General features: G+C 42.5%; 1 protein-coding gene across 8 annotated transcripts in view; it reads right to left on the reverse strand.

Annotated features, from left to right (window-relative positions):
• The window catches only part of CUX1 (cut like homeobox 1), a 264,573-nt gene that overhangs the window by 149,394 nt on the left and 87,871 nt on the right, over positions 1-27,308 (reverse strand). For all 8 annotated transcript variants that reach the window (XR_001331653.2, XM_005525853.3, XM_088066159.1 and 5 more), the window contains exon 3: positions 11,399-11,446. Coding sequence is in view for 7 of the 8 variants with exons in the window: in XM_005525853.3 (XP_005525910.1) it covers positions 11,399-11,446 (48 nt within the window). In the remaining variant the exon portion in view is untranslated. The remainder of the gene's footprint in view (positions 1-11,398; positions 11,447-27,308) is intronic.

Genomic DNA, 27,308 nt, shown 5'->3' on the forward strand with positions numbered 1-27,308 from the left:
TGAGCTGTTTCATGGGTGCACAGAGACTCTCTGAAGGCCAAACCACACCATATGTTACACTTCTGGACTTCAATGTTCCCACATAAAATCTTCTCTCGCTGCTGCTCGGTAGAGAGCAGCCAAATTTAAATTACTATTATTAAATACAATTAGCATTACAGCACTGATTCTGTACTGTATTTTGAAAAATTCATTTGCCCCTTTTATGAAAAGCAAAGCACTTAAAATGCTTCCATTTCTGGGAAATAACAGGATGGATTTGTTTTCCTATTACAGTTTTTCCACATTTTAATAAAGAGCATTTGTACTTTTATTCTCTCTAAGTATTATAGAAGGTATGGTTTATTTGCTCCTTACCAGTTATAGAGTGATGGAAATATAAACCAGATTTGAAACAACATCTTGCAAGGAGATCAGAGACTTTCCAAAGGAAGCAGTTTGTAAATCACAGGTATTTTACACCTTTTTTCGCCTTCAAATTCAAAACCAGAATTCCAAACAATCCCGCTAGGCAGAAATATGGGTTTATGTTTTAGTTGTTAAAAAAAATAAATCAACCTGTCTGGTTTAAAGTTCTACTAAAAATGAGCAGTGCAACTATTTTATATCTTAAAATAAAATTTAGGAAAAGCACCGTGACAACTTTAACTGGAATAAAAAAATAATTAAGCATGCCAGCACCCAGGTGCTTAAGGAAATAAAGAAATACAGGAGGAAAAAGACATCAAAAATAGCAAATTATAAATGAAGTCCAGAGAGAGAGGAAACAGAAGACTGAAATGACATGGAAACATTTGGAAGTTCACTGAAAATTTTTCAAATCAAAGTAAAATTGGTTCAGGAGCCAACAAGGCTGAGCTGCAATCGGCTCACATTAAACCGTTGAACTACATTATAAAACTCTTGCTAAACATTTTTATTTGACTCTAAAAACTTCAGGGACCCTGAGAGAAGTCAACTTATAATTACACTCGCGTTGTCTTGACACGAGCTTAGCTCCAAATCTTAATTTATCTAAACCAGGCCCCATTATGTCTTCTCTGAGCAGAAAGAAACAACAGTGACCTCTGTATTCCCCACCACCCCCATAAACATATGTTCACTTTTAAGTTTTGGCATTCCTATTTGTCTTGATAATACCACTGGCGCTGCAGTGAGATAACAGAACTGAGGAATCCTCCCTGCTCAGCACAGCCTTCATCTCACTCTTCATCCCTAAAACATCTCCAGAGGAGGAGGAGCCGTGGCCAGACACCACACTGAGACCAGTCCTCCCTTTATCCACCTTGTTTTTCCAGGTCAAGTGCTCTCCTGAGTTGATGCTCAGGGTACCAAGGTCACCCCAGAGGCTGAGTGTCCCCCTTCATCCTCCACAATCGTCTCCTTCCGACCTGCCCGTGAAGATCTCCGTGGTTTGATCCCACTCTCCCTTGTTGTCTGACACTGCTGGCTTGCTCCCCCCAAAAACATGGACAGTCTAGCTCAGGAGCACTTGGTCCCAGTCTAATACCCACTGCACCTGCCTGAAATCAAAACATCATCAAAGAAATCCATGGATTTATCTCCACATTTACGTAAGCACCACAAATCTGACACCTAGGCCAGGGAAGGTGCTGAACCTAGATTTATCTGAATGTTGCCTCTTTCAGCTTTGTCCAGCCAAGTTCTGAAGGATAAAAGCAAAGTCTGTGGCTTTAGTTTGGAATCTGACAGTTTTTATGCAGTAGGAGATTTCAGCGTTAATTCAAGTCTGATGCTTAGTGCCCCGTAATCTTTTGAGCACGGGTCTGCAGGGCTGGGATGCTCTGGGCTGTATGAATGTGGTATGGCCCCAAGGACTGCAGTCACACTGAAGGATGCACACCTCTGCTCCTGGATTTAAAGATGGACCAGGATGATGAAGCTCTCTGCAAGGAAGATGGACTGCCAGATGCCAGCACATCCTGCACTGACACTTGAATTCACTGAACTGAGGGGTATCAGCACATTAACACATCTCTGATCACGGGACTGGCACATGTGCTGCTCATCTTAGATCCACGCAGATCATCAGCAGAGCTAGAAGATTGGGATGCTGCACTCAGCATCCCAAAGACAGCTCCTTTGTGAGGGGTTCCCAGTGCTGTGTCTGTCTGTCATTACCAAAGCACTGGTGATTTGCTCTCAGTACCACAAACACAAGTGTTCACACAACTGTGCTAAATAGGAACTTCACAGTCCCAGCTCTTCCACTTATCCTCACAGTTCTCCAATTTAGTTCTCTCTTGTTAACCACCTTAACATGTCTTTTACTGCCTTGCACACGATCTGGAACTAATTTATCAAGTAAAAATAAATTATTTAAAATAGAAGTTATTTTTCTGTTCTGATTTTTAATAAATGGATGCCTTAAGGAGACACCCATCCCTTTTCCCTTACACATCTTCTGTCATATTGTTTTGCATCACGAATATTTTCCATTTGTCTTCAATTACTACAAGTTACCAAGACACCATTAAGAACTGGAAGAACCATATGAAACGAAGGGAAAAGCACGAGAACAACTCATTAAAGCACCACTCTGTTAAGCCATGCTGTATTCTTAAGTAATTGCCTTGGAATCAAATGGCAGCTATTGCAGGATTATTAATGCATCAGTCTTGCTTTGAAGCCTTTACAATACAGTTGGCTTGACCTCCCTTTCTTAATACCAAGAGATATTAATAAATAAATTATTAAAAATAACATTGTAATTTACAAATTAATAAAAATTTATTCACCATCCCTGTTAATTTATTTTGCCACTGACAAAAGAAAAAGTAAAAAAAATATTATTTTTAGCTTTGTTGCAATTAAAACAGTTTTGAAGCAAAATTATAAAGAAATTATTTCTGTGCAGTTGCTTAAGGCATATGGCGTGGATTTTAGCTGGGCTATAAATTCTTTAACAGAATTAAGGACTTCACAGAGGATCCAATACCAATCTGTTTAACAAAGCTGCTTTTGGGTCTGGACATAGGTACCAGGAAAGAGCCTGGGAAGGGCATGCCTGCATCACCAACTTGTTGGTTTAACCTCAAGTTAAGCAGAGAGCTTTAGGAAGGACTCAAACCCCTCAACTTTTCAATTCTCTTCCCTCCACTGTGAAACAGCTGCAACTTTGAACCCTTAAAACCTCCTCTTCCTTTCATGCCCAGATAAATCCTGATTTTCCCAGACAAACAATGCTGCCATCCCCTGAGGAATGTTCTCACAGGACAACTTCTTGCTGCTTTTCCAATCTTTGATCTTCATTCCCAGTAAAACAGCCCAGCCCAACATGTGCCTGCAGATATTGACAGCAGAGCCACAGCTCTGATTAAATCCTGTTTGCCACCCTGCCTTTGGATCAGCGGCTGTGCTGTCCCTGCTGGACCTCTCCTGGAGCCTTGGATAACCCACCTGCCTCCCTCCTCACCTCCCTCTGCATTTCACAGCAGGTTTCCCAGCTCCCAAGGCATCCACGAGGCAGTCGGGGAGCAGCCCCGCTCCCTCCTCCTGCCCTGCCAGAGTGGGATTCAGCTCAGTGGCTCGGTGAAAAACTAAGGAAGGAGAGGAAGAATTTATTTTCCATTGTGCTGGCAAACTGACCTGACTCATCCTGTGCATTTGCTGGGCTCAGCACGAGGGAGGAGGTGGGGACCCAGAGCTGGGGCAAGGACACCCCACAGCATCGGTCCCTCAGCCGCACGGATCGGGTACGACACGAAACCAGTGACAAGGAATGGATGGCACAAGGAGGCTCAGAGTGCCAAATGTTACCAGAATTCTCTTTTATCGAGCAATCTTTACAGTATGGAAGTGGATTAACTCTGCTTATATCTGTATTAGTGCATATTATACACTCTGATGTAATGACATGTTACAATTTTCCTGGAGGCTTTGCTGTTTTTCATGCTCAAGTAAAACAAATCAGAGGACAGCCTGGTCCTGGAAATAAGGACTTTGCTCATGGAAGGACTTGCTGAACACCAAGCTAATGCCAACATCCCAGCCCCTCTGACACTTTATTCAAACCCTCACAGTGTTTTCTGGCGTCACAAACCTGTAACTCCACCAAGACTGACCCCAGGGACGCCTGGATCCATAGACTGCTGTGGAAATAGGGTTGTTTTGCAATGTTTTAATGCAATTATTAAGTGTGGGTGCTAGTGATTAGTTAAATTGTGTTGAATTTTAAGGGGTGTAAAAACCTCGTGTGAAACCAGACAAGGGGTGCCCTAATTTGGCTGCACAATGAATAATTATTTACCCTTGTAATTCTACACTTTGCATCCCAGCCTCTCTCCTCAAGTCAGCACACACCAGTCATGAATTTTCTTAATGCCAAAAAGATAAAACAGAACTGAGCTGACCTCCAGATGGGGGACACCTCATTCCCCCAAAACTGAAGGAACATCTCTGTAGTGAATAAATCAGCAAATCATTTGTTCTGTCACCAAAGAGAGAGATGTCAGAGCTTGCCAGTCCTGATCCTTGAGGTTCTCGAGGATAGAGAACAACTCTGGCCACGCCAGCCCAGCCATGTTTGGTGTGGGAAATGGGGCAGGGAGGAAGGGGAGGAAGCCAGGACAGATCAGCCTGGGCTATCCCACATCCCTCCCAGCCTCCCAGCAGCTGGAGCTCCGTGTGAGTGGGTGCTCTCACCTGCCCATGCACCTCTCCTCCAGTCTCTGAGCACTGACCTGGAATCCACAATCACTCCTCTCCCTTATAGATGATCCAAACTTCTGTTTAGGTATTTTTAAAAAAAAATAGGTCAGAGGAATCTGTGCAAGAAGGAGTTTATTAAACACCTTTGTGCAAAATCCACCTGCACATAAATACCAAGATGCACCCTGTTCCTGGTGTTTTGTACTGAGCTCACCCTCTTGTTTCTCTTTTCTGACAAAGCAAGACCAGACAGCAGCTTGTACAGCACCTCATAGTAAATCTGTAATAAATAGAGGTAATTCTGTAATAAATACAGAGATAATTCTGTATTTGGAGAAACAGGGACTAGGCAGAATGCCTCACCCAGCCCTCCCATCCCCATCCCTTCCAGCACACTTCAAGCTCTCTTTTTTTCTCCTGAGGATGAGAAGACACTCCTGACCCTGTGAGCTGCACCAGTGCTGCCTGTCGGAATCCTGAATAAACTGAATTTCCCACCACTGTTCCCGTTGCCCCCGAGCGCATGGCAGCGGCACAGCGTGCCTCGGTACAGACAGCCCACCAGCTGCCAACAGGAATTTCAGCACTTTGTCAATTATGTAAAAATAAGAGGATTTGGGCTGATCCTCCCCAAAGTTACCCTGGTAGTCTCTGCTGTCTTGGTACAACTTGCCTGCAAGTTGGAAAGGAGCTGCAAGAGCTCCGGGGAAGGTGCACAGTGCCTGTCGCTGCTTCTGGTGGGATGTGTAAGGTTTGGGACTTTGCCTGTTATCTCCACAGCTGAGAGCTGTCCCAGGAAGGAAAAAGGGATGCAATAGGAGAGGCTCTGACTGTATTTTAGTCTCTGCAGATCTGTCCCTCCCCTGCAGGTCAGTGTCTCCTCTCAGGGATGCTTTGGGCCCTGCAGCAGCCACCCCGTGTGCTCAGCAGGGAGAGTTCATCTGCCCCTGAGATGCTGGAGTATATTTAAATCACCTTCCTCAGGAAAGATGTTGTTTAAACTGCAATCAAGCCAGCCAAAAATAAATAAATAATCATTTACACACTTCTGTAAACAAAGAAATGAAAGCACTGTGGAGCTGCCATTACCCCAAGAACGGGTCACGACCTCTCCCTGCTTTGGGGAACAGAACTGATATGCAGTGGATTTTAAAAGAGAATTAACTGCCAAAAATATTCACTTTTGGTAAATAGAGGGTTTTGATGGGACTACCATTGAAAAGCAGGGAGGCTCTGGGCCCAAACATGAGCGCTGGATTTTGATGTATGCTGTTGACTTCCCCAACACAGAGCAATTTGTAATAGCTTTGCCACGCTGTTGTTTTCAAAGCTCCTGCTACATCACAAGCATTTATTTCTGACCACAAAATTACATTTATTCAACAGAAAGCAGCTCAGGGTCTTTAAGAGGTTAACTTCTGGAGTGCTTGGCTGCTCTCCAGCCTCCCTACGAGCATCAGTGCTAACGCAAGGCACACAACAGCACCCAGCCTGGCCGTGATTAATAGAGTGCTGAACACGCTGCTTTCCACATACACACACTTTTCATTCCCTTGCTTCCATAGATCATGGACTTATCCTCAAAATATCTGACTGAAATTGAATTTGGCTTCTCTCTCAACCGTTCATTTCCTATGTTATGCAAGGTTATATCCTTTTCTGCATGAGCAGAACCAAACCAGCTGCAGCTTTTGAGAAGAAAATGTGTTTTCAATTATGAAGTTGGCCTGAATATTGAACCACAGTTCTACTGCTGCTCTAATTGAGCCATCATGGAGTGAACGTACAGGAAAGAAATTGTATTAATTAGGTTTGGAAGTTTAACATAAGGAAATTAAAGGGGGCAAAATAGAAAAATATGAGTATCAGCTCAGGAATAGTCCTTCAAAATGCAGAGAGAACGTAGGTCTGAAGTGGTTTAGGCACACACATTATTAGAGTACTCCTTCAAAGACATGATTAGTAGTTCCAGCACATCAAACTGATTTTCAGCTTCTGTTGTCTGCATATGGAAAATTATTAAATTACTCGACTGACCAAATTAATAGTTTAAAGAGCAATTCAGCTGAGTGGGGAGCCAGAGTGGTCTCATCAGAATGGCAATACCCTTAAAAGTACTTGCTCTGGGAGAAGAATATGAGAAATGGCTTTCACAGACATCAAGTCCAGATCGTTGTTTTGGAGTCTGTGCCTTAGAGGGTTCTCCAAATGAGGGATTACTGCATTACTGTTGGACAGTGCTCTTATGCCACATGAAAAGAATGCTAATGACCTCAGGAAATCCTTTCCCAACCTTAAAATATCTGTCTGATGACTTCACAAATACGGATTCCAACATTAGATTTCCATACCACAACTTCAGTTCTGTAAATTAACACAGCCAAAGAACATCCCTTCTTTTTTTGTTGTTTTGGTTTTTTTGGGGGGATTTCAGGTACAAATATCCATCAATTGATATATCCATGGTAAAGCACAGTGACCTACCCAAAACACAGCTTATTCAGATGGCTGCTTGCAGGTGTGCCTTGATAATTATATATAACAATCATGTCATGATTGCATGGTAAAGCTCTTTAACCTTTCCTGATTCTGTCCTGTATTTAGCCCACAACAGGCAGAGCAAGCCATTAATAAGTTGCATCCTCAAGTTAATGGCAAGGAAAAGGAAAAGCAAGACAGAGATTTAAGATCAAAATTACAGGAATTTTACACTTCTGAAATTAATGACTTTTAACTGTCTTGCTCACAATAGCCTATTTACACCACCCAGACCTTAAATCTTCCAGAGAAGGCAGAAAAGTTACCCACAGATTTCAAAAGAACAATACCATCAGCTCAGAAGCAGACACAACATTCTGTTAAATTAGAAAACTGCCTTCAAATTTCCATTAAGATCCTAAATAAGGAAAAAGTACTATAATAAAACTATTCTCCAGTGATGAATTAATAGTGGTTTATGCTGAACTAGGAATGCATTTGAAAATTTGTAGTATGCTAAATTCCATAGTGCTTTCACTTTAACTCTTATCATAAAAAATCCAGTTACTTAAAGCACTGAGATCTATACAAAAAAAGGTTATTTCCAAGTACTAATGGAAATTGAGTATTTGATAACTGGAACAGTTTTTACCTGAATGAATGAGATAAATAACTAAGGAATACAGAATGTTCTGCTTTGTCCGGTATTTATAAATTCATATGATATAAAGGGAAAATACTGGGGGGAAGTATCAACATTCCATGCTTAAACTAAAGAGAAAAATTGGATAAAGTGACCTGTGGGTTTGTTTAAAAAAACCAACTGGCCCCAGGTTTACCAGCAGCTCCCATAAATTGTGCTTGGGAGGGGACATAAATACCTGAGCTTAACTTCCCCTCTCTCTAAGTCACATCAGGCTGACCCAGGCACAGTTCAAGGACAGTTTAAGTCAACCTGAGCTGACACTTTGTGCTCCTCCTGCCCCTGGCTTTGCTCTCCTGGCCTCTCCCTTGCACTGAGCTGCTGCTCTGAACCCACCTGGTGGGAAACCAAGCCAGCAAAAAGAGGGGAAAAAACCCCAACTTTGTGCTGAACGTGGGATCACACCAGAAAAAAAGTGCTGAGGAGAGGCAGGGGGTGGGGAGCAGGAACACAGCAATATCCACGTAAAGCTGCTTAAATACCTGTGCTGCTTAGGGAGCTGACTCCATCCTCTGATCTGCTGGCCCTCCCTAGAGCCCAGAGCCCTGTGGACAGCCCAGCCCACATGGGATTGGCAAAAGCCCATTTCCCTTCTGATGCGGAGTCTGATTTATTATTCCATGCCAAAAGCAGCCAGCTCTGTCTAAGAGCAGAGTTAGAGCAAAGGATGGGGCAGCATCAGCAGTGGGGGGTGGAGACAGGAGTTGCAGGCAGAAATGTGCTGGACACTCTCCCACAGGGAAATGGAGAGGTTGCATCAGGCAGGAACCTTTTTCCTCACTTGTGAGTGAGCAGCTGGTGGTGCCCCAAAGCTCCTTATTCCCATCCACAATGCCTATGGAGGCTGCTCCTACAGCATTCCCTACTCCTGCTCCAGGACACTCTCTTCAGCACAAGGGGCTCTAGGAAACATTTATTCTCACCACTTCTCTCTGCTTTATTTACTCACTGCTGTTAATCTTTTTTTTAAAAAACACAGAATCATAGAATCACTGAAAAGTTTGGTTTGGAAGGGATCTTAAAGCCCATCTTGCCCCAGCTCCCTTGCCATGTGCACCTTCCACTAGAGCAGGTTACTCAGAGCCCCATCCAGCCTGGCCTTGAACACTTCCAGGGGCAAATCTGGGGCTGAAACCTGACATTTGAGTGGTAAAATCAGGGAGCCTCTTACCCTATTCCTCCTCCCCTGCTCACATCCCATCCCACAGGTACTGTGTGACCAAAAGGTCTCTCTGCCAGCTCCGCCCAGGATATTCAATATCCCCTGGCAGGGAATAAATTATTGCAAGGCAATCCCAGGAGGCTGCTGGGGTGAGTGTCCTGTTCCCAGCAGCGTTGCTCCCTGAGCCTCTCAAGGAACAGGAACTGAGGAATCTCCTGTGGATTTGAAATGGAGAGAAGCCTATCTGCTCAACAAAACTTGTTTTTGAGATACCCAGAGCAATCATCTCCTGAAGTCAACCTTAACAACAACCAGAAACCAGATCTATATCCTGAACAATCAAATATAACTCAACAGAACAGGCTCGTATCCTTGGTATTTTGATTTGTCTCCAAAACAAGATACAGTAATTACATCTATAATCAAATACCATAATTCACAGTTTAATGTGGTGCATTTATGTAGTCAATCATGATTAGTTCAGGTTTTTTAGGTTTCTGAAACCCTGTCTCGATTAGGGAGAATGGAAACACCAGCTCAGAGATTCAGCAGCACAATCTTTTAATGTATTTCTGCTTCATTTACGTAACAGGGGATTACAACAACAAATTTTACTCTGGTGAGGTTGAATTTATACCAAAATAAACTTCACTTTTATATCAGTGAAGCAAAACTACAGGAGAGGAGTGTGTGTGAGCCATACCAAGGTAACAGGGAGCCGTCTCCACCAGGGAAGATCTAATGGGAGAATCTCCTTCACTGTAGCCAAATTCAAAATTTATGTTTCTTACTTGATCCTCAGACATTCCCTTCATTAAAGAACAGTGCTGAAAGCACACATGCACTTTTCAGTCAGTGCACTGCAAGCTTGAAACTGAAGTGAAAAGGTTCTAAGAGCACTGCAGTGCACTCAGAGCAATTTTAAAGTGTAAATTTCCATTGGCAACCGGACTCACGCAAGTCATTCTTTGTTCTCACAAATGTCTGTTGGATATATCAAGGACAGAGTTATCCTGTTTATTTATTTATTTCTAGCAATACTTGGGAAATCAGGTTGTAAAACAAAAAGTACCATGCTGTTTTTAAATGAGGGATTATTGCCTAGCTGGGACACAGATTTAGCAGGACATACAAGTGATCAGGAATGCAAGCCTCACTAAGGGGAGCTATGCACTGAAATCCCTCTCCTGCAAACACTCCTGAACTTCCCTGTGCTGATGGAACTGCCACAATCTAATGTCAGTGAACAACTCAGGGATTGAGGAAGTGCTGGAACACAATTCTTGTGGGGCAGAGCTGTGTAATGCCTATCAGTGTGAGCTCAAAGCTCCATCCAGCACCCCACGCAGGCAGGAGTTTACAGGCACAAATGTAATTCCCACCCTCCCTCCCCGGCGCCTTCCAAGCGGCAGAACCAGGGCTCCCATCTGGCCACAGTGAAAATGGAAATCTCTCTAATTGGCCCAGCTGCCTTTGCCTATAGAAACTCTTCAGAATAACAACAGTTGGCTTTTAAACTCGTGAGCACTCTGCTCCTGTGTTCTCGGTGAGGGCTGTGAAGAAGTCGGCAGCGGGGCTGGAGCCTTCTGCAGCCTTTCCCACAAACACCTGCCAACCCAAGGTTTTCCATCAGCCCTCTGGAATACAATCTTTTCCAGCTGAAAACCTTTGCAGTATCTTCGTGTTTTATCAGTGCACTACACTGCATTCATAAAGAGCTCAACCTGTAGGGTCAGTGAGGCCCAGCGAGCTGGATGTGCCACCTGGGTCCCTGCCACGGGGACAGGAGGTTCAGGGATGCTCAGGAAAACTCAGAGATGCTCAGGGAGGCTCAGGGATGCTCAGGAAAACTCAGGGATGCTCAGGAACGCTCAGAGCAAAAAGATGTGACCAGTTTAGATTGACCAGCACAAACCCAGCATATCAGAGAATCACAGAATGACCTGGGTGGGAAGGGACCTTAAGGATCATCTTGTTCCACCCCACTGCCATGAGCAGGGACACTTTCCTCTATCCCAGGTTGCTCAGGTTTAAAACCAACCTGGTTTTAAACACTTCCAGGGATGAGGCAGCCACAGCTTGCTGGACAACCTCTGCCAGGCCCCACCACCCTCACAGGGAAGAATTTCTTCCCAATATCCAATCTAAACCTAATCTCTGACAGTTTGAAGCCATTCCCCCTTGTCCTGTCACTTTGTGCTCTTGTAAAAGCTCCCTCTCCATCTCCAGGCTCCCTTGAGGTGCTGACATTCCCTGCACACACAAAGTGCAAAGGACTGAGCCTTGAGGGCTCTGTGCTCAGCTGGCCACACACCCCCAGCCAGCACACCAGGCTCGTGTGAGGCAGCACTGAAAACATCCAAAGAACCAGAAGAAGCTCTTACCTCTCCCTGGAAACTCTTCAGTAATGGAGCTACCTGTTTGCGCAGGTCCTGGAAGACAGAAGCAGGATATCCCATCAAAAAGTGCACAGGACAAGTCATCATCATGTTTTTTAGATGTTATTTTCAGTTCTCAAGTGTTACTTAAATTCTGATCACATTTTGTGGGAGCTTTGATTGAAATAGAATTATACCTGGAGTTCACTTTGAACAGGTCTGAATTTCCAGTTTGACATACACCTGCATCTGCTGCAAATGGTATTAATTATCCAAAGTGTGGTGGTGCTGGGTAAGCACTGAATGCCTTCAGTCTCCTAATTCAGCTGAAACATTAATGAGATTAGCAGTAAATGCCTCTATCTACCTCCACAGCAGCTACACCTCTGAACTTATGCCAAGGAAATTCCCACAAATGGAAGCCAGGCTTAAAGGAAGATGATTCTGGACGATCATTTCAACTAAAGTGTTGCCATTTTGTAAAATCTCTGCTTTATTTATTATTTTCCCTAGAGTGCTCTGGCTTTAGTCATCAGAGAACTGGAGCTCATTGAAGATGACAAGTATTATTTGTTGGTTTCTGTATAACTCAAAATTTCTTCTTCCAAATTACAACACACTCAGTGCTACACAATTCATTAAAATACTGCCCACAGAATCACTCTAAAGGTTTATAGCATATTTTTATTTAGCAACTGAGATAAATTAGGACAAAAAAGGTATATTTATCATACATAAAATTTTCTCTGGCTTCAATTCTAAGCTGGTTTGGGTCTAATTCACTTACAAATTCCATAATTCTTATTTTGTGTGTGCCTGAAGATTAAAATCCAGTAACTTTGCAGAGGACACTATTAGTCATGTACAGCCAAGATGTTGCATTCCTGCTTTTGCCACTGACAAGGCACAAGCAGCCACTTTGTAGTGCACGTACACCTGGAAACAAATCTGCAAGAGAATTAAACCAATAACCTGGTACTGCATCACTTGAGAGGGCAGCACTGATGCTGCTGCAGGGAAAGGGTGGAATTCCCATCCTTGGAGATTTCCAAGGCTCAGCTGAGCAGAACTAGCGCTGAGTGCTGAAGACCCATTTTTAAGGCCAGGCGAGATCTGATCAGACTCTGGACAACCCCTCCAGCGCTGAGTCCTACAATGCTCTGGGAATACTGCCCAGAACTGCTGGAACAGTCACCAGCTGCTTCAGTAACCATGAAATCTTCCTACCTGCACACAGGCCACAGTCCCTGAGCTACCTGAACCTCGTGCAGGGGGTCACCAAGACATATTTGAAGCATTTTCTCCATACAGAAAAGGGCCTGCTGAGGCCTGAAGCTTTTCAGAAAAGATGACCTTAAAAAGTTGGGAAATTCTCTTTTCCAACACATTTACTTTTACATCTACAGTCATGCAACATATTGGTTGTTAAACCACTCACCAAAACACTCTCAGCCCTGGGTTTAATCTGATTTTCCTGAAGGAAAAGTAGGCTTTTGAGAGAAGTGATTTTTGTCATTTAAATGACAAGTCATGCAGAGAGTTGAGTATCAGGACTTCTCCCACTCCCTGAGAAATGGCTTAGGGGGCCCAAGGCAAATGAAGCTATCAAAGACAAATGATCAGTCAAATTTCACTTCTGACATGGTTATTGCACTAAAATACAGCTTAATCCCCATCAAGTCAAGGATAATATTGCAGCTTTGTGAGCTCCCTCTTCGGACTGAACCAAACTGTGCTTCTGTTCTTAGGCCAAGCCAACTCACCCAAACGCTTCCTGATCTATCCTGCTGCCTGTTTTGGGACACAGAAAGGTTGGACACCGTCCTTGTGGATCACAAACTTCTACAAATTACGTTTCTACCAAAGCAAACTGGCAGGTTGAGCAGCTTTTCCCCACTCCTTGCCTCCTCAGGGGGACCTGAGGGCTGTGCACATTTTAGAACATGTTTTCTTTGTAACCTGATGATGCTGACATTGAAGAAAGTAACAATAACCACTGATGGCAAAATAAATGCCCCCATTCAAGGCCAAAATATGGCAGAGGTGGTTTTAGTGCCCAGTGAAATTACAAACAGAATTAGATTTACAGCCCAGATACCGGCACCCTTTATAAAATCAGGAAAAATTATATCATCCAAGCAAAGCAACTTTGCTTGAAATAAAAATCTCAGCTGATTGAAAATCACTGGGTGTAGGGCTTTTGTCCCTGATATTGCCTCTGAATTTACTGACTTGCTTGGCACCAGCCAGAAAAGTGATGTCAGAAGTGAAGGCAGAAATACAGGAGATGTAATCCCAGATCCAGAGGCAGGAGAATGTCATCCTTGCTCCTGTGTCCATGGCAAGATCCTGCTATTTAACTGCCTCCTCTGGCACATCCTGACTTCTGAAAGACAGGATTTGCAGCACTTTTTATTTCATGATATAAACAATGTCAGGACTTCACCTTCACATTCATCTTGAATAATGAGGGATGTTGTTGTTGGCTGTAACAGCAGAGAGGGAGAGAAGCAGGGATAGGGAGAGGAATAGAAGGAGCATCCCAAAGCCACGAAATCAGAAACAAAAAGGGAGAAGACCTTTCAAGTGTGTTCATTTAGAAAATTCAGGATGCTGAATACTAACCCCAGCAATCAGAATGTTACCAAGCAAAATTCATGCCATCATGAGAAAAACAGTGCTGGATTCAGACAGCAGCTTGTGGTAGGGGTAAAACTGCTTTTACAATATTTCCTGATAGAGGAGAAGGCAGCTCAGCGTGATTCAGCTCCATTGGCAAGCAATGGGTTATCCCACTGCAATCCACCCAGGGCAATCCCAGGACACATCAGAACACACACTTGAACTGGGTAAAATGCTTTGACAACTTGAAATCTTCACAATAACTGGAAATCTGTTGCAGCTGAACAACTGAGACAGAGCATCCCACTGCCATCCTCCTCCCAGAGCGAACAGGCCAGGAAAGGGAACTGCAGGAATGTGATCCAGTGTTTTAAACTCAGTGGATAAATGGCACACACCACAGCAAAAGGCATAAACACCTTTTTCACACCAGTTTTTCTTCTCTCCCCTCTCTTCCTGGCTTGCCCTTGGAAGGAGTTTATAGGAAAGAGTTTATAGGGTACTTTTATAATTCCTTCCTCAGCAAAACAACATCAAAACTTGAGACAGCTCACAACCAAAGGGAAATAAAAATAAACAGACAGAAGTCAGGAATACATATGCCTCGAGTCACAGCTCTGCTGGGGAGATTTATTTTTGGCAGTTTGGAAAAATTTCTCATCAGGCTTTGTCTCAAAATATTACACTGAACTTCAAACAGAATTTTACCTTCTTTACACTAAATTGAACAGGAAGAAGGACGTTCAGTTCAGGCCCGGGGGAATCTGCAGTGTTGGTTAGCAAGGACATCGGGTGATTTATTATCTGTTTAAAGTGTGGTGGCCTTTACTGCCTGGGCTGTGATCAAAACAGGAAAAGCATCCAGGCTCCAGCCCTCACAAAGCTACCAAACCACAGCAGCCAAGCAGAACAGCTGAAAAGGGTCCATGCAACTGAACATTAAATTATAATTTATCAACACAAACACACTGAAATATTTGAGTATAGGAATACAATCCCATTATTAGCCTATTTTTCCATGCCATCTAAATACATGCATTCTTTCTCTCTGGATGATTTATCAGGGGTAGAGCAGTTTTCTGAAAAGGGCTCTATAACAGACAAACTCAGTATCTGATGAAGAACCCATGAATTAGGATGTTGTATCATTATCTGAATCAAACCTGATGGCTGAAAGCTAATATAGCATTTCCTCTTTACAAGAGTAAAAACAATGAGTTTATATTTTGATCAAGTAGCTAAACAATGAAATCTGAATCCACATAATTTTTAACTCCCTTTCCATCCTCATTAAAAATAACTCAGCAGAAAATAAACCAAGAATAAATCTGTGTTAAAATCCTGGGCAACAAATGCTTGTCTTTCTGACAACTAAACTATATTATTTATCTAGATCTTAATACCCTGTGTAGAGTACAAAGGACATAGCAATGGCCAGACTACCAACACTGGATTTGTAATTTACTTGAGGTCTGAAGCACTGACAAGTGCCCAAATTGGCATGGGCTGGACAGCCTGACCCCAGATTCTGTCTTGTAAGAACTTAAAAAAAGAAAGAAAAGTAAAAAAACCAGCACAGAACAACCTCCAGACAACCCCCAGGATGTACTGGCTGTGCAGGAGGGTGTTTGTAATTCCACCAACACTGAACACTTCCCATCCTTGGACGTGTTCAAGGCCAGGTTGGATGGAGCTTGGAGCAGCCTGGGGTAGTGGAAGGTGTCCCTACCCATGGCAGGGGTGGAATGAGATGAGATTTAAAGTCCCCTTCCAACCCAAACCACACCAGGACTCCATTCTAAGGAACAGCACAGCTGAAGGGGAGCTCTCCTGTCAAAAACTGCGTGCCAGGTTCATGCCCCTCTCCCCAGAGGCAGCGTGCTGGGAGGGTGGATGTCTGTTCCTAGGGACTGGGAGGATGTTTATCCACGTGCCCTCCCAGCCAGGGCTCCACACACTCCATCCACCCTGCTATTATCTCCAGAATGTTGCTGAGCTTCCCATAAATACAGCTGAAAGGGGGAGAGGTGAGAGGCAGCCAAGCATGAAGGATTTGGGAAGAACGCTGGCATCGACTTCTGAGGTGTGTTTGATTATTGTGTACTTCAAGGACACAACTTGTCACCATGAAACACACAAATCAGCAAGTTAACTATAATTAGGAGTAAGCAGTTCTGCTGGTTAATTAGAGAGAGGCAGCAAGCACAGATGCTTCACCCTGCTATGGGAAAATGGGTGAAGGGGTTGGGATCACTCAGACTCTCACCTACCAGTGCACAAGTTTTAAATATTATTTCTGTGTATTGTGAAAAAATCCAGAATCTTCCAATTTTTTTTCCCACCAGAAACCCTGGGTACATGTGACTGGGGGTGTACTAAAGGAAACATTTAAGTCTTTATTTAATTAGTTCCAGCAAGTTCCACTTTGCTTTCATCTAAAAGAGATGCAACTGAAATCCCAGATAATTGTTCAAACAGGTATTATACAGTAGCTTAGATGACTTAATTCCTAAAATATAAGGCAAAGTAAATTATATGAGTAAACAATTTATTGCTCAATTTACACTTTGATTTAATGAGATATAAAACCTCCTATTGCTTAAGGCTGCTGAAGTATTTACTTGAAATCCGATCATTAAAAAATGAATCATGATCTTATCAATCTTCTGTGATATTTTTAGTTATTTCAATACACTAACATGCCAGTGTTTTCTCTGTACAAAGAAAACCCCTTTTTAAGTTACATTTATAGATATGTTTCAACCTAGCACAATGATAAATAAAAAATCCTGATTTACAGTAGCAAAACGTACACCACAGTACTTTCGGAAATATTTCAAGCTCACAGATCTTGTGCAAATTCCATTAGCTTTAATTATTTATTAGCAGTAGATTTAGATTACTGTTCTTGACCTATTTTTCAGTGTATGGACCCACCCAGCAAGAAGTGAAAAAATATTCCATTTGTGAAGGGCTGATTTAGTGAGCGCAGACTTTCAGCTTCGAGTGGAACATCGAGCAAAACCCTGGGCGTTGTAATTCAGGGGGAGAGAGGTTACAAAGCAGGGCCTGCAGAATAAACACTGATGGGGCTTCCTTGAAAAGAGAGGGAATTTTTACTGTTTGACCACTTCAGACAATTTTGCAAGACTGCAGCCACGTGACAATCCCAAAGGAAGGGACAGCAGACCCCACGGAGAAGTTTCAGGAGTTTCTTTGTGGAAATTCCCCAGTTTCTACCAAAGACCACGTGGTTCCTACACAGCCATGGGGAAAGGGGTCAGGAGGGAGGATTTTGGGGCTGGTCCTGTGGCCCCTTTCAGTGGCAAGGTGCAAACTGTGCTCTTCCCAAGCTGGGGAAGAAGGAGCATCTGGGAAGGAGCCTCCTCGCCGCGCTGGGACTTGGCTTTCAATGGAATTTGCCCGAGTCTTAATGGAATCCTCTTATGGTTTCTTCCAAGCTCAAATAAACAAAAAGCTCACAGGTTTACTCTGGGCCTGTGCAGCCACGTCCAAACAGCCTGGGGACCTTCACAAGTGTTTAAAAAGCCACCCTGCCAGAGAGGAACTGTTGCACCCATATATATGTATGGAAGCGTGTGTGCATATATACACACACACTATGTAGAATAGAAAAAGGACTTTTTTAACTAACTTTACAAATTAATGTGGTGAACTAAGCTTTTTAGCATCATGTGACAACCCTGGTGTCATTTATAAACCAGTGAGTTAACAGTGGCTAGGAAAGACATTGAACAGGAACTATGCAGAACTTAAAAAGTAGAGTTGCTAGGAAACAAAAAAATTAGTTCAGACAAAAATGATTCAGGTGGAGCTTTGGAAGAAGGTAATTCTAATGAAATGAAAGCCTGGTCACTAAAATTTCAATAGGGGGAAAAAAAAGGAAAGGATGACTTGTGTAACAGTGAAAAAGATCCTGAACACTCCTCCCAAATCACATCTTGCAGGATTTCATTCTCCATCCACTGCATTTCCAGCTCTGAAAGTCCAGAGAAAAAGTATTCCTAATGCTCCCCTGGTTATCCAGAATTACAGCCTGCAGATCAGAGGTTTCTCTTCAGTGTAAAATAGGGAACTTCTGAAAAAAGGTAATTATGATGAGCCCTAAAAAATTAACATGTCTAACGAGAGGCTAATGACAGGGGCCATGACTCTGCAGAAGAGGCACCTAAGTGCTGTGGTCCAATTAACAACACCAGTCCAAACACAGCCTAATGCTTCACATGGCGGATTTAGAAAGAAGAATATTTAATGTGAAACCATAATTGCAGCTGTAATTTTCTAGATTCCCTCCCCACAAGCAGGGCTGGAATCAGAGTGCACCCTACTTCAGCCTCCTGGGATGATGGATCAGGAGCTGGAGCTGTCTGGCAGCACTGGGCTCATGGGACTGGGATTTCTCCTCAATCTCAAGGAAAAGATGGATAGAAATTCAGAAATTCATTCAGAAATCATGAATCCTAATGAACTGCTTCATTTAGGAAAAGTGAGATTACTAATAAACATTCATGATTTAAAACTTGTTATTGATTTCCAGAGTGCAAAGATCTTGCTTTGAAGTCAAGTTTCCAAGAAGAAGAATTCTGTGTTAAATATAATAACGAGGAGCCAGGATCCTCATGGATCCCTACAGACCATCTGGAATTGGGGAGGAGGCACTGCTGGGACATCAGGTATTGCAAAATTGTTTTCCTTACTTATCTTTTGCACATGGATTACAAATGTAGCTGTGAGCAGCCCGTGAATTAATCACACTCTGACATAACTGCATGTAAGAACACAGGTGTATTTACTGATTTCTATCATTACAGTCAGCCCTTTGCTTTGATTTCAATGCAAGAAAATCCAATACTACGCAATCCTCTACTAATCTTTTGATAAGATTTTCTTCTTAATCTTGATCCTGACCATCTAGTTTTATTCAAAAGCCAGTTGCTCCTACAAGAAACAAGTTGTTTCATGAGGACTTGGGTAAAAAGCCTGCTGTCCTGCAAATACATGTCCTATATTTGCTAAAACTCTCATGACCATTATCTCTGCTGTCTTTATGTTCTTTGTGACTTCTTCCATGCAGGGAGTCACTGGCTGTGGGCTCAGGCCTTGCCCTTTGGATGCAGCTAATGTGATAACTTACAGATTCCAAAGATGAGAAATTCAAAGGGAAAAAAAAAATAAATAAAATTTGACAACCTCAAAAACATCAGGATACAGACCCAAAGGTTTTACTACATCTAATTTAGCATACCTGGTAAAAACACTTCGAAATTAGTCTGTCATCCTGCTGACCTAAATAAAAAAACACAGCACAGAGCTTTTCATGTTGCTTCAGTGAGTGAAGCAATTTGGAGAAAACAAACTTTTGCTGCCTTTACGCTTCCTGGCAAAATTCCTATGGAAACAGGCTCAGGCCCATAATGCACATGCTTTGGGAGCACACAGTAGATAGGAATGAATCATCCAGATGAAAGAAAGCAAAGGCTCACTACAGACTTATTCAATGCATTTACTGTTTGTTAGTTGAACTTCAGAAACAAAAAACCCACATAAAGCGCTTTTGAGCAGCAGCATCCCCTCACAACTGTAATATAGACTCTCAGCTGGGATTAATTCCCAAATTCAGCTGTTGAACTGTGAACTGTTCCAGTGTTTGGAGGAGGAGAAAGGAGATAAAAAGAGCAGGAAAAGGAGCCCAGAGGATGGGAGATGAGGAAGGGAGACACGGGGAGCTGGAGCGAGCGGTTCCCGGGCGCTGCTGAAGCACAATCAGCTCGATGGCAGATTAAAATGAGGCACATTTGTATAATAATAAATCAGCAGAATTAATACAGGCTTATCTTCTACCAACTTAGAAGGGGGAGGTGACAAATTGCACTTGAGGACAAACAGTTTGACTGTTGCCAGCATAAGCTGAGCGTCTATAGGAAATGGCTAAATTTAGACAGCCAGCTTTTGATGAGAGCAACGGAAATTAATTCAAGTTTTTTGTCTGTGGTTTGTGTTTTGGTTTTTTGTTGTTGTTGTTTTTTTGTTTTTTTAAGAGCTCTAGAATGTTACTCATCTCTTGAAACTCTTACCAAAAGAAGAGACTTCATAATGCACCATCCTCCCTGCCTACTCCCTCCTACTCTTCCCCCTATAAAAGGAAGAATTGCTCCTTTAGGCTACAGCAATTTAGGAACTTAATGCAGTTTAACAAATTCTCTATCTCTTGGCTGGAGCTGTTTGGCTCCAACAGATGAATCAGAGAAGTCCATAAACGTCTGGAGGATTCCTACAGACTTTTTCTTGCATGACTATATATGGCAACTACAGATCAAGTTATCTGCCATCGTTTTAACCTAACTTTTCAAACTTTACCTTATTCCTGGCTTTGTGGCAAACTTCCCCCAGCTGCAGCACTGCTAAATTAGACACAAACTGACAACTACTTTTCTCAAAAGCATTTTCCCACTCATTGCAAGGCAGTAAAAAAAAACTTGAATTAAGATACACTTCAGTAAAAAATAACTTTTGTCAGTGCCTCCTGCCTCTCAGCAATACTTTTCTGTGAGGAGTGACCCAGACTGTGATGCTGTGGAGCTCATGTTCTCATTCACACTATTCTGCTGTCATTGAAAGTGCACCTCACCAAACAGCAGATGTTTTCCATTATTACCTGAAATACCAAGCAACACCAAGTGCTGTGAGAAGCCAAGCACAAACTGGCAATAGCGGAAAACTCCACACTTAAAAAATAAAAAAAAGGTCAAAACTGCCCAACTGATGTACAGAGGGACTTACAAAGGGATTCCAGAAATGCCTGCAACACCCTTTATCCAGATAAATACTCAATAAAGTTCTTCCTATCACCATCTTTTATACATCTGATCATTTTTACAAGTTGCTGAAGTGTATACATCAAAGCCAGCAGCATGTGATACCATAATGAAGGCTTTTAGCTGCATCCAAAACCTTCTCCATGCATCCAAAGCAAAGGGTACACCAAGTTCAAGCACCTTCTTTAAGCTAAATATTCCTAACACTCCTTAAAAAGGGACATCCAGGGCCACTGAGGGCTCAAGGCAGGAGCTCCTCAAAGCCAGGAGTGAAACAGGGTGAGCAAACTCAAAAGACTGGAAGCCAACACTGAGTTTTGGATGCAAAAAACCACTACAGGGCTCACTTTTGAATGACATTTAAAGCAAAAATCCAAAGCCAGCCTCTTCCTGGGCAGGGGGATTTGTATTTCTACAAATAATGGCCCTGGTGAAAGCTCAGCAGATGATGAAGGTTGCTCTGAACAGTGGGGCAGAGTCACAGAGGGCTGAGAGCTGCCAACACAAAATATAAGCACGGTCACGCTCCATCCGGTGAAACACTCTTAGGAAATGCAGATAAAATAGTGAAAGAAAAAGCTACTGTTCAGAGGAGATTGTATCTTACCCAGCTGCTTATTAACACCGTGCAGTTAGAACAGGTTATTTGAAATTCCTGAAGGCACGCCATGTCTGGAAATGCAGTGTTTGAATAAGCACTCCTAACACCCAAAGCATATCGGGTTTTCCCACCTGACTACGACCTTATAGATGCTGACATTTCTGAACCACAGAGCTCCCTCTTAGCCAGGCCAGGCCAGACACCGAGGACCACCATGAGGGGGGGGAAAAAAGTTAATCGGGCAAGTGACATCAAAGAATCTCTGAACTGGTGGTGGTTAATCAAGCAATTTATCTGATTTTATAACTTCAATTTATTGCATCCTGATAATCCACTTATGAAAAGATGTAATTAGTTGTTTTTAAAATTGATTTTGGAATGGTTTGTGCAGCATTTGATGGTCCATCAGACCTGAGGACTGAGATATTCACCCATGCCATGGATTTACACGTGCCAGTGATCCAGCAAAACAGACAAGATTATTTTTGACGCTGCTCCTGAAGTTTGTGTAAGAACAAGGAAACATTTTGGTGCCATCATCAGATAGAGGGAGCATAAACAACTGTTAGCACCTCTGGGGAGAGAGCAGGTATCATTCAGCTGCATTCCATGAGAAGGTTTTTCCTTAGGGCAGATGTAGGGAAAGCACTGCACTGACAAAAGTATCTGCTGGGTCAAGTTGCAGCTGCGAGTGTGACTCCATGGACCAGCTCCCTGCTCTGCCATCTCATTCCTTCCAGCCTTGTCACACCTAGAATCTGAATTTTTTGGGTGGTTCTTTGTGCTGGGTGAGCTCCCAGGGCTGTGCTCCCACAGATCCCTGGCTGGAGCAGGGATTGCTGAGGTTTGCTGGCTGCTCAGCACAACCCTCCTGCTCCAAAGTCCCAATTCCCCCATCCCTTTTGACCAGGAGTTCACTGTGGGGATAAATAGGCCATTAGTGGGATCCAAACCAGCCAAGGTCATTTCCCCCATAAACAATTTCTCCAGTATTTCCTCAAGGACTTTGCTCTCTCTCTTATTTTTTTGCCCAATTTTTTTGGGACAGCTTTAAACTGATGCTTGGGAGCGTTTCACATTGAAAACCAGCACTGAAGTGCACAATATGTCCCTAAAACATAAATATTTGCCAGATTCTCATACAGAAATACTTTGTTATCTTTTCAGTAACTGGGTAAAATGCAAAAACTTAGTTTGCAACAGCATGAAACACTCCTGAAAGTGTGAAAATTATTGCTTATTTTCATGTAAGCTGGAGTATTAAAGCATAAATCACACTGTTTACATTAACTGATCAGAAGAATTCCAGTTGATGTGAGTAGGAAGCTGGAATTATTAACATTTTTTTCTCAAGCAGGGTCTGTTAACTAATAGCTTTTTCACCCCTTATCAGCTGCACAAACAACAATGGATTTTAAATCAACTAAATGACCTGTGAACTTCTCCTAAATGGGGGGCACATAATTTAAGGCAGCCCAGAAAGTTTTGCAGGAGTCGGGAGAGCTCCTCGGAGGGGCACATGTGGAGGGAGTTAAAGCTTCAAACCGCTATTTTCTCCCCCCTTTACTCAAGTGTCAGCTGTGATAAACCAAAATTAACAACCCTACACTGAACCACTTCAAATGAAGGGGAAAAAAATTTCTTCTTGCTATTCTAGGTATTTTAAGTTGCATATGAGCACGGTGGCTAAATATAGATGGTGACAACAAGAGACAGCATTGTCCCTTTGGGCACATTGAATATTATCTCAGAATTCCCATCTTCCTGGGCTGAGCCTCCAGTGTTGGGCTGGGGCCTTTTTTTGGTTGTTTTTCTTACTTAGCAAAATGTGTATTAACCCCTACATCGTTTTAGATGGAGCAATTTAACAAAAAGTGTATTAAAGGGGGGGGGGGAAGGAAATCCTGATTCTGCAAAAGCACCAGAAAGCTTCCCAATAATTTCCCCAGCTCTGTGTTACTGCACAGCTTTCAGAGAGGACTGTCACTCTGTTTTTAAAACTAGGAGGGCATCAATATGCAGCTTTTACAGCTTATAAACCGCAAAGCCAAGCCGGTATTTTTGGACTTAAAATTGTCTTTTTTTTCCCAGAAGTCATGCGCTTCACTTCCAGGTTTCAATCAGAAGTGTAAGGGACAAAATCAATAACTGCTAGTTTCCAAACACTTCCTAGGAGTGCAGCTATATCATCTGGAAACCAGCAGACACACATGAGCCTTTAATATTGAACAGGAGCAGACTTTGAGAGGACACAGCCGCTCCTGACTTCTGCAGTATTTAAATACCACTGAGTGACACCAGCGTTTCTGCTTCATGTACCCAGTGCACTCAGAACATTGACAACACTTCATTTTTAAGCCAGCTTCTCTATAAAGTTTAATTTTTAAAGCCATCTATAAATTATCAATGACATCTGTTCTGAAAAATGTCAATTCCTATTCCTTAGGCTGGCAGAATCCATCTATTTTGTGTAACGTCCTCTTCATATTCGAGCAATTTTAAAGCTCTATTGACATATGGCTTTCAAGGAAGATATTGCTCTTGTAGGATTTCGTTATTAAGACAAGTCTTGCTCTAATGTAAGGATGATAATAAATACACACAACTGTTCTGGACAATATCCCCTGGCTCTGAGTCCCAAAGGTTTGAGAAGTGATGGGCCCAAACTCCCCATAAATACCCCAGAGCAAGGCACCTCACACAAAGCAACCAGTTTGTATTTAATCTGCTGATCAATAAAGTGTGGGAGCATCATCATCACTAATTCCTGCAACTCAGACTCGATTATTGTGACAATGTACAAGCACAGAGTTGTCACCACGGACCCATCCCCTCAGCCAAACCCTGATTTTGGTTTTTCCATCTGATTGTACAATTTAGCACGTCAGTCTTTCATTTCTTCAGCTGTTGGGCACTATCACCGTGGCTCGTTAAAATGCAATTAGGGTTGCTTTTATGCCCTGAGGACGTTACAAAAGGAGGGGTAAAAATAATTTTCAGACGTCCACAGTCATCTTCCAAACCTTGTACAATACACAATACTTCCAATTTTTGAAGAATACACACATTAAAAACATCTAATCTTTGTTTTCAAGCCTAATACACTTTTTTTGCCAATTTTCACCCCCTCACCAGTAAGTTACTGAGTCCCTGTCTCAGAGGCATCCCCTAAAATCAAAAATACGTTTCAAGAAAGTTTAATCTTGAAGCAACAATTGCACCACGTGCTTTGGTTCTATATGAACACATAAACTGTCACCAAATCCTCTCCCAATATTTGTCATTCAGCAGCAGAACAGACACTGCCTGCTTGTGACTCCGTAATTGTGGAGCAGCGTCTGCTGGATGCTGAAATCCTGCTTTCTGGTCATGGCAAACATAAATCAAGGGAAAAAAAAAACCTGCTCTATTAAATCTATTTGCTCTGGGAGAACAGGGATTTATCATCCTGTAAAACAAGTGGTCAATAAGATTCAGAAGTGCTTAGAACAGATCTTGATGAATCGGGATGCCACAGGTGACGCTGAAATTGTATTTGAAAGGAAACCATGAGCAGAAAGGTGAATGCTCTATTTATTTCAGTGGGGATTCAGACAGGCTGGGGATTAAAAGCATCACAAACATAGGAGGATTTTCCCTCTGCATCCCCTCGGGGAGGATCCTTAACCAACTGTCCCAAGGGGCAAAGGCAGTAAGAGAGGACACAGGGCTGCTTTAAGCAAACCAAAAATGAATATTCTTTAGAGAGCCATCACAGGAGAAACAGCTTCCAGGACTTTTTCAACACCACACAAACCCTGAGCAAGTGCAAAAACCAAGTTTCAGCAGCAGCAAGAGCAGGTCAGGTCCAGGGGCCCCGCAGGGAAGCTGGGAATCGGAGACAATTCACCGGAGAATCCCATTAATGACTCAGGACTGGCTGGGCACAATCCCTGCCTCACATCACATGATGGTTCCCAACACAAAAGGGAGCTTGGTTTCTCACCCAGGACAAGAATTTGGTCCCAAAGGACAGAAAGGAAGCTTAAATAGCACAACCACGTAATTAATAAGGAAATGAATATAGGTGTATTGTAATGGCAACTTTGGGAGTTGTTAAATTAACCACTGACTAATCCTTTTTTTTTTTTTCTGTTTTTGAGCAGAGGAATGCAATCGGTATGTTTGAATGTTGTTACAGCAACTTAAACATTGTGTGGAATCAACATCCTTCCCTAACACAACGACCAGCTTTAGTGCAGCACACAAAATACTCCCCAAATGATAAAAACTCGGATCTCCCACGGCACCCAGCCAGCCAGAGGCTCAGCTTGGATGGCGAAGCTGCAGCTGGTTTCACTTTCCAGTAACAAAACAAAACTCACAGGCACCATTCATTATCTAGGAGGTCCAACACGAAGGATTTCAAATACGTTTTCAGAACTAATTAAATGCTTGTTTAAAGCTGAAGTGAATGTAAATACTAAACTGAAAGTGAACTGATTAACTTGCAGTGTTTTGTGCCTGATTATCTCAGTGAAGAACGAGCTCCTGGCACTCCTGGCCTTGTGCTGGAGGATCAATTTCCTGTTCACATCAAGGCTGCTGAGGAAATCTTCCCCACATTTGATTTGACTTAAATTCGAGTGTCTGCTTTGACTTGGACACGGCACTAGACACAGAGAATATTTTCTGACTGGGCAGGATGTTTTGAATTTAGGGGCTAAACGATGTCATTTTTGCCATTAGACTTGAGCCAAAATTCAAGGATGCTGAAGGCAGCCAGACCTCTCCCTGTCACCTGAGGGCTGGGACACCACAGCAGCTCCTCACAGGAGTTCCACAACACCTCCTTTGGGTTTCAGTTTTAACTCAGCAGCACACACTGCTGAGATCTACTCATCCTCTGTATTCAATGTGGCTGAGGAGGAAAATGAGATTCATAAGCTGCAGCCTTCATTCAGTTCCAAAGTATTATCTAGTAGCTAAAAAAAGACATAATTTGCTCATACTACTGTTCCTTTTGCCAGTTCCTTATAAAGCTGGCCTGTCTTGCATCTTTGATGTCAGGAACTCTATATTTTAATTCCTGCGACAATCATATATTGCTTATTTCTGTGCTTCTTTCACACGAAGGTGAAAATTGCTAAATTTTATAAACTCCTATTCCAGTAACACAAAGAAAAATGCAGAGGACACTCGAGCTCTCTATGCTGGCCTCTGCCAAGGATGCAGCCTTGTATCAGACAGGATAGAAAGAGCCCAGACAGATGCAGTCTGAGGGAGAGGTACAACCAAAGAGCATTCAAAGGGAAAAAAGGAGAGGCCGCCTCTCCCGAGAGCCAGGAGACATTTTTACACAGCATTCTTCACTTGGAACATCACAGGATAAAAAAAAATAAAGGAGTCCAGTGTTTGCACTTCGATAGATATCCAGTTTCAGGCTGTGACAGAAGAGGCAGCACAACCCAAATTAAAAGCACTGCTAACAGCGCCCGTTGCTCTTTTATTGTGATTGTTACGAGTCACATTAGTATAAATTTGTGAAGTGTTTTAACACTTTTTCATTTCAGCTTAATTAATTTTCATAGGAGTTTCAGCTTAATTAATTTTCATAGAAGTTTGAGCTTACTTAATTTTCATACAAGTTTGACGATTTTCTCATTTGTTGTTGAAATCACAACACAACTTTTCCATATGCAAGGCAAAATAGTAATATCAGCTCAAAAAGTCATTTTTGGACTTGTTTTTGTATTTCACAACCAAAAATACTTCCAGTGTAAACTGTTAACCGAAGCTCTGACAAGTTTTATTATAAATATTCCCAGCTTTAAAGAGAAATTTGAATATATTCACTTAGTGTATGTTCAAGACAGTT

This window comes from Pseudopodoces humilis, chromosome 23 (assembly GCF_049639895.1).
Source record: "Pseudopodoces humilis isolate 2021_Gansu_Grassland_sample_001 chromosome 23, ASM4963989v1, whole genome shotgun sequence".
In the NCBI taxonomy this organism is placed as follows: domain Eukaryota; kingdom Metazoa; phylum Chordata; class Aves; order Passeriformes; family Paridae; genus Pseudopodoces; species Pseudopodoces humilis.